The sequence below is a fragment of the Papilio polytes genome, unplaced genomic scaffold, assembly GCF_000836215.1.
Source record: "Papilio polytes unplaced genomic scaffold, Ppol_1.0 DF824080.1, whole genome shotgun sequence".
Lineage (NCBI taxonomy): Eukaryota > Metazoa > Arthropoda > Insecta > Lepidoptera > Papilionidae > Papilio > Papilio polytes.
Genome location: NW_013525124.1, coordinates 897,955 through 910,994, shown reverse-complemented (window position 1 = coordinate 910,994; position 13,040 = coordinate 897,955). Strand labels below are relative to the sequence as shown.

The 13,040-nt window shown below is 33.9% G+C and overlaps 1 protein-coding gene across 2 annotated transcripts in view; it reads right to left on the bottom strand.

Moving 5' to 3' along the window:
• The window catches only part of LOC106100019 (leucine zipper putative tumor suppressor 2 homolog), a 74,237-nt gene that overhangs the window by 10,141 nt on the left and 51,056 nt on the right, over nt 1-13,040 (bottom strand). For both annotated transcript variants that reach the window (XM_013278748.1, XM_013278749.1), the window contains 2 exons: nt 3,807-3,933; nt 2,896-3,013 (listed from right to left, as the gene is read on the bottom strand). In XM_013278748.1, coding sequence (XP_013134202.1) covers nt 2,896-3,013; nt 3,807-3,933 — 245 coding nt within the window. The remainder of the gene's footprint in view (nt 1-2,895; nt 3,014-3,806; nt 3,934-13,040) is intronic.

Sequence of the window (13,040 nt, the reverse complement as noted above, 5' to 3'; positions counted from 1 at the left end):
TTTAATTGTTGATACCGTAGTAAATAAATTACACTAAAAATATGTTAAGAAATACCTAAAAGTAAAAATATATTTAAAAATTTCTATCATTATTAATTCCAATACGACTGTACTTTGTACAGCAGCATTTTATCGCCGCAGTTCCTTCACTCATTCACAAATTACTAAAGTGGCGAGAGGCAACTCGAGAACGTCGCGTTAATAATTTTAATTACACTTTAATGAAAGATAGTGCACAAGCTAGCTGATGTTAAATGTTGTACTGTTTAATAAAGCTGAAGAAATTTATGTTGGTGAAAACAAATGTTATCTGTCTGTTCTTCACATCGTTTTATGCGAGAGCTGTTTAAAGAAACACTTATAAACTTTGTTCCTTTAACTATAATCTATGGAAAACATAGTAATTTCTGTTTTAATAGGGAATGAGAGAGTGAGTGAGAGAGAGAGAGAGAGAGAGAGGGAGAGAGAGAGAGATATGTCAATAACAATAATAACGTATGTGACAAAGAAAATTTATGACCCGAAAGCGAGTGTTTGTTGGTCCCAGTCCCAGACTTGTATACCGTCAAGATTGATGATATATTCAAGAAGGGCAATACCAAGATTACCCAATACGGGTATGCGTTGCTAAGGGGTTTGTTATTAAGGAAGCGAGAGAGAGGTGACTCTACTCATTTGGGTTGCGGGCGTAACTCATGTTGATGATTGATTAATTACTTTTAATGTAGGTAAAATAGGCAAAAGGCTGGTACAGTTGACTTACATATCACAGTCGATTTACTCTAATACTGCTATCAATCATACTAATATTATAAATGCGAAAGTTTAGATGGATGGATGAATGTTTGTTAGAGTATGTAGTCTAAACTGCTCAACAGATTTCAATGAAATTTAGTATAGATGTAGAGGATAGTCAGAAGAACGCATAATCACTTTTGATTTTTTTTAAATCCACGCAGACGGAGTAGCGGGCGAAAACTAGTATTATACATATTGCTCTGGTCAAAGGCCAATTTAGAATTGCAGAGTTCAGAATTTGAACGCTTTTTAGGGCAACTCAATTTGAGAATCGTATATATGGTCGAAAACCGTTCAGGGTTCAAACCGAATTACCCTAATGTTGCATAACGGAACAATGTTGGTTTGTATTTCTCTTTCTTATAAATTAACTTACTAATATTATAAATGCGAAAGTTTATGGATGTTTTTAGAGTTTGTAGCCAAAACTGCTGAACAGATCTCAATAAAATTTGGCATAGTAGAGGATAGTCTGGAAGAACACACAGGCTACTTAATTTTATTTTCTTAATTCTATGCGGACATAGTCGCGGGTTAAAGTTAGTAATTTCTAATTTTGTTCTTTCGAGTTGTAACACGACAATTAAAATTCACGTTGACATAATAAAAATATACATTTTGATCAAAGCAACAAACAAATTATGATTACAGTTCGACTAATGTGTGACCAATAATATAACACGTGCATTATGTATTGTTAAGAAGAAAATTAGTACCGCGCTGTAAAATCGGCGCAACGTCAACGTCACATCTCTAACTGACAGCTGTCAATGTCATTAGAAGGATTGATATTCGCGCGCGATCCTGAAGAAGTGTTTCTCTGAGTTAAAAACGATAGTATCAACAAAACAAATTGTTTAAAAGTATGCAACAATCTTAGCTATGATGCTTCGCTTTTATTACTCGTGATATTAACTGGAACTAATTTAATAGTTGACGTAACGTTAATCTCGCGGTTAATAAGTACATGAGAAAGTATGTGATGTAAGGCATAACGAAATTTTTGTTGGTTTTTACATCAAATAATGTCTGGCAGTTTTTATATTATTATGTTAAAAAGAACTCTATTTTTTATAAGTCAAGTATGGCAACATTTACATCAATTTATATATCGGTACTTTATAATGCATTTGCTCGTAAAATCTGATTAAAATCGAGAATTTGACCAGAATTTTCAATCGGATAATAATTTACATTCACCCACATAAAAACGTGGATAGAATAAGATTTTGAAAATTGCATGATTTAAATTAACATAAAACATTGTCAACTGAAAGGTACATCTTCTATAGTCTATGGTCGGTGTCCATTTTATCATCTACTCTTTTAATTTACGTAAAACTTATTTAAAATTCATATTGAAATAAATTCAAGTATGTTTCGAAAAACCCCAGCATTTTAGGATGAAAATCTACTGACGGTGTTCAAAGTTTAAATACCTACATGTATCATTTAAATTATTTTGTATGTACAATATTTTCATAGACAAGATAACGTAAAGCATTCTTAGTTAATATAATAATTATTACCCGCATCGTATTGTAACGATTTCCCTCTTTATCCATCTTTATTTATAAATCATCGCGTGTAATTAATTATATGTGGGTATTTATTTAAACGCACCCCTATATACTCACCCTATACGAAGTATATAGGGGTACTTCGTATGTATGGTATTTTTGATTTTAAAGTTTGATATTGCTTTGTCATTTAATACTATTTAACCTCATGCATTGCCGGGTTTAGCACTACCAGGGCGTTTATACGGGCCCCCCTTTTAACTAACGTAATAAAATAACATAGCCTTGCCTGTGACCCTTCATATATGAGACTGTAATTAAAAAAAGTAAATATTCAGCGCCCTGGGCTGACGACCAAAGGTGCCCTACCCTAACACTAGTATTGTTATTATCGCTGAGTAACATAAGCTAAATTTTTAAATTTAACGTAAACGAAGTCGCGGGCAACAGCTATTTATACCTTCACACGAGATAATGTGCATGACTTTGACGACACACACAGCTTTGAATTTCTTCCCAGATATGTGCCTTTCCTATCAAATAGAGCCTTGGCTGTAACAATAAGTAATGTACTCACACGATAGCGGAGTGGTGTCTCTGATGCAGCGGTGTGGAGAGCGTGGTTGGAGGTAGAGCCGACAGCGACGCCGGCTGTGGTGACCCACACCAACGCGCCTCACGCACGTCTGATGAACCTGATGAAATAACAGTTACAGTGGTAGTGCCTGCTTTAACATCTTAGCACGAATGGGCCGGCACGCCCGGTGTAATACCACGACCACACAGAAGACAGGCGTGAAGTGGAAGTAATTCCGTGTTTCGTCTGATGAGTGTGGTGCCGGAGGCCTAATTTAAGTCCCTTACTCCTTACCAACCTTTTCTCATAGGGAGAGAATGGGTAAGAGAAGTGGATTTGACAGTGGAGGAGATGCATAGGAAGGGGAAATATCCTTTTTATGTGCGTCTCCTCCTCCATCGGATAAGGGTAGGCAACGCATCTGCAATTGCGGATGTCTATGAGCAGCGGTCACTTCGCCATTTTAGCGGATTCGTGTGGCCGCTTGCTCGTTTGCCACCTTATGTTATAAAAAAAAGACCTTATAATGAGACTATATTGTTTATAAGTACAAACAAAAGATTAATAATTGCTGCATTATAAAAAAAATAAAGCCTTCGTTGATAGCTATTGTGTGGTGGAGTTTATTGAGGCAACGTAGCCAGTTAGTTAAGAATAAGACTTTGTTGAAAAAAGGCGTAAGTGAAAGATGGGCAGGGAATTGATTTTGAGGGTAAGATGTACGGTTAAGACAAATATCCCCTTTCTGTGCATCTTCTTTGTTCATTAAGTAAGTCAACTTCTGCATCCTTTTAATTTATTGCGGAGAAGTCAATGCAGCGTCACTAATTTAACCATACCAAGTGAACACTTCCTGATTGGCCAGTTTGAAATGATATAAAGAGAATAATGCATTGGTTCGAAGTACTCACTGCCGTATAGAGTCATGAGTGAAGGCGGTCTACTGGCGAGAACTGGAGTGGAGCCATAGCGTTCGCCGCCCGCTGACAGCCGCCCGCCCAGTGGCTTGAACGCTATCGGACGGATCACAGACTTGCCCTGGAAACAAACAAAACACGAATCAATAAACAAAACAACACGAAAATATCACACCCAAAGAAACTTGTGTCTAAATGCTTACGTTACCGAACATTTGTTAAACCCGCCTTTTTGTAATACTACCAATATGATGTTTGAGGTTAATGCATCCGGTAACATTTGTTTGTTTCATTTTTGATGATCTGTTACGTAATTTTCTACTGATATTTAAATCTAATTTGCTTTAGTGAATTTAAGCTAATAGTCATGTTCTGATTATCTCGTCCGAGGCGTCACGGATTCGGCATTTTGTACGCAGGGAGATGTGAAATGTCAAACAAAGGTCAACACTGCATGACGCGTATCGAAGCAGCGACAGCGGATACCGTTAATTAACCTGACTGTCCAAATGTAGATCTCTGATAAGGATATTGAGTGTTTCAAGTGAAGTAGGAATTCAAAGGCTAGTGTCGAAAAATCACTAAAAATATGTAAGTACAATTCAATATAACAAACTTATTTTTAATGTACAAGTGTGTACGTTTTCTTCCTTGAGTTTTTTTTTATAAAGTGGACTTTCCACTTTTCTTTAAAATTAAATCATACTGATAGAGATATTCTACTCTAACTATAATTACTGTAATTCGATGATAGTTTTAATTAAAGAGTTTAAAAAAAACTTAAATATTGGGGAATTTCACAACACTAGCAACACATTTAAAGGATGCACACTGGCAGTAAAAAACTAAAATAAAAAACCGCCGTACGAATACAGTAGCATCACATTACATTGTTTAAAAGATTTACAACTCTCAACTCAATGGTAATCGGTTTCCATTACCAATTTACGGTACAAAGAATATTTATAACTACGAAAAGTGTTTAATTTGCTGTGTTGCCTTATACGCCTATTTTATTGTACTGGTAAATTATTTTTATTGCATATCTTTAAGTATTTTCTTTTGTCTACTGAACTTTTTTATTATGTTTTTTAATATTTTATTCGAGGTTCCTAAACTGAAATTGGAATTATAATCTATACTAATATTATAAAGAGGAAAGATTTGTATTATTATACTCTTGGTATTGTTAAAAAAACTACGTTATTTTTTTTTATTTTTTTAATTTCACGCTGGCGAAGTCACGAGTTACAGCTGGTAATGATGGATGGCTGAAATGTTTCACATTTTTTTAATAATTTGTGTCGTTAAAAAAGAATTAAAATCGGTACCATTTTTAATCCTGACAGTACAAGTTAGTAGTTCCGCTCCGAGTGTATCCGCTGTGTGCATTAAATACTACATCCTACCACAATCCTAGTAAATTGTTGCAATAGGAAACCGTATCTCCGTACTTTATAAAGCTTTATCCTGTATTTACTGTCTAACTCAACAATATATTTACTTGAATTGAATTCCTAAAAGACATTAAAGGTTTGGAGGTAATAAAAGTAATAAAGGAATTCGGGTAATTCTATTCATCATGGCGATCCTTGGGGGAGGCCAACCCAGACAATAGACGTCACATGGCTAAGAAGGGGGTATAATTGTTTCTTACTGGCTTAATAAGTGTTGTTTTAAATATTCCTAACATACTCAGGGTCATATAAAGGCCACTCATATAGCTAGGTTTGTGACTGAAAGGCCACTGTTTGCCTTGAGGAGGGATTTACAGATTCACCGGGCTTGAGATGGCCGAGCGCAGATGGCGCTTAGTCGTTTATGAGTAACTAAGCTTGAGGGGTCCCTGAGGAGCCTCAGCAAGAGCCGTTACTTCGTTATTATTACCGGATTGAAGGGCACCGAGCACAAATAGCTACTTAGTGTTTTTTTTCTATTAACATAAACAACTGCGTGCGGCAGTTAATTGTTTTGTTATATTAAGCGTATAATAATCAATACATATCATTGTTAAGACGTTTATAAAACTAGTGTCATCCACAAAAAATGTAACCGTAGAATTGCGTTGAAGGTAAGCAGGATTATTCCGCGTGAATTCCAACACGCCTTGTGTGAAAATCGACATAAATGCCTCGTTTCAAACCTGCCAGAAACTACATAATTGGCGTATGGATGCTATTGATTTCATTAAAACTATTATATAATTGTCCATATTCGTCTAAGATCCGTCACGCGGTTTGCGAATTTCGTTGTTGCCGCAACGCTTTATATTTGAATTTTAACAAATCGTATTTATTTTAGCATCGAATTAAAATGAATTTATTACGGCTATTAAAATTTGAACACCCTGTGGGCGTTATTTGTATTCATTGTTTATTAATTCGAGACTATATCGCAATGTTTTATTACTAAAATTTTGATTAAAATGTCTCGATTTGAATAACTGAAATTATTTTAAGTCATTTGTCTCTACGCGGTTGAGAAAAATATAATCACGAAATAGAGTTTATTCAAATGATATACGATTTTTCAAATTTATAATTTATCTTGTCAAGTTTAAAACAGTCGGCATTCCCGATCTGTAGGTGACATACATCAATATGTTTCTAGATAATTTATCATGAAGGTTGGGCAGTAAATAACAGGCAGCGGGAATCCGTATCACATATCCGCCAGAACTAAGCCACAGGCGGTCTTTTATTGCGGAATTTATTGTTTTAAACCAAAGTAACTGTGACCTCACCTATTTCTATAGTAACTGAGTAACAAAACACAGTATAATATCAGTTAAAAATAACCTACCTATGTTAACGTTAGATTCTTCTGGGAATTAGACAAACTATTCCATCTCTTACACATATTAATGCAAAACTTTCTTGAAATATGTCTTATATCTTACGAATTATTATATACTAGCTTTCGCTCGCGACTACGTCCGCGTGAAATTAAAAAAAAACAACAATGAGTAGCCTATGTGTTCTTCCAGACTATCCTCTACATCTGTACCAAATTTAATTGAAATCGGTTTACCCCTTTAGTCTACAAACTCTAACAAACATCCATCCATCCATCTAAACTTTCGGATTGAAGATTTTTGTTTTTAATTATCTTATCAAATAAATTCTATTATTTCAGATTTTGAAGTAACAAATAACTGTTATCAACGATTGATTGATCAAGTGGAATGACGCGATAACCGTCACAAAATATCTGAAACCCACCGATGCCTGACATTGTCAACCAGCCTCAAGAATGTCCCTAACACACACAAAAAGAACTGGAGTTTTCAAACGCTTCGTTTAATAATGTAGCTGTTTTGTCAAACAGAATTAGACAAAAATATAAAATCATACACAAACAATTTCACAAAAAATTTAGTTTCTTTAGAAAATTACAATAATTTCAGGTGTATTAAGGCATCCGATGTACGCTCGACGTAATAAAGGTGCAGGCGGATTTATAGGCAGGCCATGACAAGACCTCGGTTGCCGGCAAATAGATGTTACAGCATGCCACAAGTTATAAGCGGTAGAGATAAATTTTACGTATATTATTTTACTAAGGATAGTTCTTGAGGTTTTTGTTCTTTATTTTTATATACTATAATAAACGATATAAATGCATATTGAAGTACATAATAAATCTTTGAGAAATAATCTAATTAGTCCTAAATGGTTGCTTCTAGGAAATATACAAATAAGGACGTACGCCAATTATGGGCAAGTGCAATAATCATCAAATATCATTCATTAACGACGTTATACTAAGAAGAGAAATAATAAATAATATTTAAATTCAAAATCTTGCGACTTAGACCACAATGTAACTGTTTGTATCATTGCCACGCGGAACCAATAGATACGACTGTGTTTATCTTCAGGGAGCCCTAGACAATTGTACGAGATGCGTCTAATTCCCTCGGCAGGAAATTCAATACAAGTAGTACTAACCATGTATGCAATGTTACTGTTTATTTTTATAAAAATAAATAAGGAAATAAGACTTTTCTTATTAATATAAACTTCAATATCAGAAAAGATCAATTTTATTATTTATTTTTAGATACAATTAAATTTTATAAAAAGTGGATAAAGTTATTTTTTTCAAATCTTTGGTTATTTATGGTTAAATTTCGACAAATGTTTGATCTCTAGTAAATTAAAGACTCTAAGAGGATAAAAGAGAAAGCAGTAACCCTTGTTATATGCAAAATATGCCCCACCCACACGGATGTGTTTTAACATTTTGACAATTGTTTTTATAACTTTGTTACCTTAAGTGCATGTTTGTATATTATACGAGTATGGTATGTATAATGCATGTTCATAAGCAACGGAAACGCCCCGGACATTCCAAGGATACGCCTTGTTAAGTGAACGTAGAGAACAACCGTTGAACCGTTTTAAGATATTTAGCTTTCGTCCGCGACTCCGTCCGCGTGGAATCAAAAAAATAAGTGGCCTATGTGTTCTTCCAGACTATCCTCGACATCTATACAAAATACAATCGACGTCCGTTCAGACGCTTAGGCTACGAACTCTAACAAACATCCATCCATCTAAACTTTCGCATTTATGATATTAGTATGATTGTAAAAAATAATAGGTAAATTTTATCCTTCATTGTCGAAGGGACTTTTGGTTTTCTGATATATCAAATTATATTAATTAAAATACTAAACGCATATTATGTAATGTAAAGTCTCATATGGTTAGTTCTGCTTATTCCAATATGAATTTTAGTTAAGTTAAGTTTTCTACCTGCAAGGTACTTTAAAATAGTAAATAAAGTTTATTATCAGAGTCAACACAATATTATAATAGTATATTTTATTTTATTGTGTCGTATTAACAACTGTATTTTTTGTATAGATGAAAAAAAACTTCAATGATCTACTCTCCAACATAAACTAATCTTACTAATATTATAAATGCGAAAGTTTAGATAGAAATAGAACTAGAAATAATTTTATTGAAAAACAAGAGTTTAACAATTACAATAACATTTATACCAACTAAAAGATAATTACAATTTGTGGTTAATATACGATTAATCTGGTGATGCCCACACTATGAAAAATGTGGATGAAAGGTTGTATGTTTACCATAAACGTCTAAACGTATCTCGATTTAATTTGGCATAAATGTACATCAAATCCGGGAGAACACATAGGTTGTGTTCTTATTAATTCCATGTGAAGTAACGGGCGAAAGCTAATAATACAATAATAAACATTACAAGTAACGTAGCGGAACACGATACAAAGCAATGAATGGATCTCTCCATAGCGAAGCTCAAACAGGTAATAGCTTGTAATAACAGCCGACTAGTTTCCGTATAATAAATCATGCGGCCACCACCCAGCGAGATGAAGGCCGAGATGCGCAGACAACATAACTATGCACCCTTGTACAACTTTCATACGAACATACAGTCGGGGAAAATGACCGTGGACCATTTAAAAAGCTACAATTTGTTGAACATTTTGAAACGAGACGGAACAAAAACTAGTACAACGTAGCTTATAAATGTGTCTTTGCGAGAAAAAAATAAGTTTGTTGTAGTTGCAGTGAGCACGGAAATTTGTCCATAAGTGGTACACCGATATATTCCGCGATTGTACAACAATTATTTCTGCAATATACGTTACAGATATTTCTATCTCATTTCTTTGTTATTGTTGTGGATTATCAGAACTGAAGATAAAGAAAGCATATAGAAAGTGGGAGTTGTATACATAATTTTCACAACAAATAGTTATTTTAATGATGAACAAATTGAGAACCATTTTTTTTTCAAAGTCTGTTAAATAAAAATAAGAATCCAGCCTGTATTACTTAGCTTTTTAACATCAACTATAATACAAATATAATACTAATAACTAGCTGTTGCTCGCGACTTCGTTCGCGTGTAAATAAAAAATTTAGCCTCTGTTACTTACAGATAAATTTAAATTACCTTTCTAACGTAGTAATAATTTTTAAAATTCTCCAAGTAGCTTTTGAGTTATTTTAATATTTGCAAAAATACAAATCTCTCCTCTTTATAATATTAGTATCCATTAAGTTAAATAGAATGATTGGAATTTAAAGAAAATAACATCTGTATAAGATTCAAAACAAATTATCAAAAACGGTTTAGATTTGCAATAGCCGGAGGCGGTCTCCCACGGCCACGCACGGTGTACGACACGTTTTGAACGGCTCCCTAAATAATGTACGGGACAGAAAATGTTTTGAAACCGCCTCAAGCTCTCTCCCAGCAGTTTGCAGTATTCAATACAGAATTATGAGTAATTTCCTCTTAATTACGCACGCTAAGTTATCGAGATCGAATGCGAAATTGATTTAAATTCCACGCGCGTTCGATTCTTGTTCTAGATTGCATGCGAGTTTTCATATAGAAGAAAAAGTTGTCGCAAATTCTGTGTCAAATAATAACATGTTTTTTTTATTTATAATTTATGCGTAGTAGGTATAATGAAGTTATGAGACAACGGACAGAAAACAAAAGGAAATAAAGAGTAGATAACAAGTCAGAACAGACTATCTCAATTAAACAATTGTACTTACGTGGGAGTTTAAATTTAAGAAACAAATTATGATAATTTGTTATGTTCAAACAGTCAATAGATTCGAACAAAGTAAACAATACTGAGCTCATATTTGTCTACTTTAAGAAGTACGTTTTAATATTCATTACATCGATTCAAAGCAAACGTTACTTACATCCATAACCGCCGCAAGTAGTGAAGTATAGACCAGGGGTTTCCAAAGTATGGGTCGGAATCCACGAGTTCATATTGAAAGGGCTCTTAAAAACAAGATAACTGTCGATCACGGAGCGAATGTTTTTTTCTATGACCATAAATACTAGAATATTAAAGCCTTTTTTAACACGTCTAAAACATAGTTGGGTTGTTTTGTCAGTTTAGGTTTTTTGGAGCTCAAGTTTGAGAAGCAGTGGTATAGACAGTGTATTTGATAGACAATAACACGGTCGTAAATTAGACGATTACAATCGGTACAGGCCAGTCTGTAAGCATCAAGACGTATGGTCCGTTTGTGCTAACAATGTTAGCGATGTGCGGGAATTTCCATCGTCGTCGATGCATTGCGCCGATTGACAGTGACGTATGTGTAGAGACAGTATCAATGCGGAGATGGAATGCAATACTGCATAACTTAACTTAGTATCCAGATTTTTGCCCAACTATTTTTATATGAAATGTTATAAACAAATGGCGGACGTTTTACGACAGATGAATGAAATCATGCAGCAAATAAAGCCGTGAATGGAATCACTAATAGGTTTAGTCACTCAGACTTGTTCAGGCTTTATTGCTCACATAAATTGTGCTAATTCACCTACGTGATAGTTTTCTAAAGCATAAAGCTAAACAGAAGCGATGCAAATAACTACTTTAACGGTACTAAAGAGATTTCCATCATTTAGTTACTATCCAGTAGCACTTTAAAATATCCGCTAGCTTTTAAGTGCATCTATCTATTTAGAGACGCAGACGAAGTCGCGGGTAACAGCTAGTTTAATTATGAACTAGCTATTCCCGTGCGACTTCATTAGCATGAAATTGTGAAAATTATTTTACTATTATGTAATATTTGTCAAATTCAATTTCAAACGTCAAAATGACATGACATGATGACAAAGTATGGCAATTTTGCTTCCTTAGTTTAAAATATTTACCCCCTAAGTTTAATGGCGTGAAAATATACAGCCTAAAGCATGACGTAAGTGTAGGGCTTTTTATTTAAAAAAAAAAACATTCAAAAACATGCTGTAATTGCTGACATCTTAGGCAACAAAGAAGTGTGTGTTTACGCTTTATTATAATAGTATAGATATTATAATAGTATAGTGGTTATAAGTATGGAAAATATTATGCGTTTAGTTTAGTACTTTCCAAAAGTGGTCCAGATAAACTCTTTGGGGACCAGAGGAGATTCAAAGGGGGTTCATAAGTTGAAAATTCAGGTCCACGATAATATTATCTGGCTTTGAACATTGTTTTCATTGTTCTGAAAGTTTGTTTGTGAACCCTGAAAGTTCAATAAATTGAAAATCAATAAAATGTTTAATACACTCTACTACTCGTATATTTGACTTGAGTAACCTTTTATGAACACACCCTCCGTCCCTTACAGCAAATGGGGGGCCACCGACATGGTAATACTTTAAAAGGGGTCCACAAAGAAAACTGTTTAAGAATCTCTAGTATAGATTAAATTACTGTTTTCTAAAATTATTTTTCTGAACAATAGAGTCTATAAGCAGCATTCAGATTAAAATGCTGTAACATTTTCCAGAATATTCCTTCTTATTTAGCTTACAGCATTAAAGAAAACACTAAAATCTCTATTTAGAATAGTCGGGTATTTTTGCTGTTGAGGTACGTAAATGGCGATACAACGACCCATAAAGTAAGGGTCACCCCACACGTGCAGGGCAGCTGCCATATAAGTACCATCCATCTGCCCCTGTTCAAACAAGCGTGTTTTAACAACCCTGTAATTAATTATCCTAACCCCACATCCATTGGGAATGTTTTTGTATCGACTAATGAAAAAGTTAACAAAGAATTTGTGTAGTAATATTAAATGAAGTTCAAGGTTAATCGCGAAGCTTATGTACAATAGAATAAAAAAGTTTGCAACAATAGTAAATTATATGCAACAATGTGTTTTGTAAAGAGCTTTTCTAAATTTTAACGGTGAAAATACAAGAAATTATTATAGCATGTATAACAGATTTTGTATTGTTTTGTAAAAGATCTTAGTAAAATTAACTTTTAGACTAGCTGTGGCTCGCGATTTCGTATGCGTGAAATTAAGAAAAAGTAAAACATTGATAACGTAGCTCTTTAACAGTGAAAGAATTTTTAAAACCGGTCCAGTAGTTTTTGAGTTATTTCAATAGGTGCAAACAAACATCCAAAAATGCAAATCTTTTCTATTCATAACATATGTATAGATCTTTGATAAGAGAGCAATAACATTGTTCAATAAAATTATCTTTTACTTTTGCAATCTGATTATCTTACAAATTAAAGAAAAAAAAAAAACAAAACTAAGTAGCCTATGTGTTCTTCCAGACTATCCTCTACGTCTATGCCAAATTTCATCGAAATCCGTTCAGCCGTTTAGGCTACAAACTCTAACAAACATCCATCCATCTAAACTTTCGCATTTATAATATTAGTACCATAAA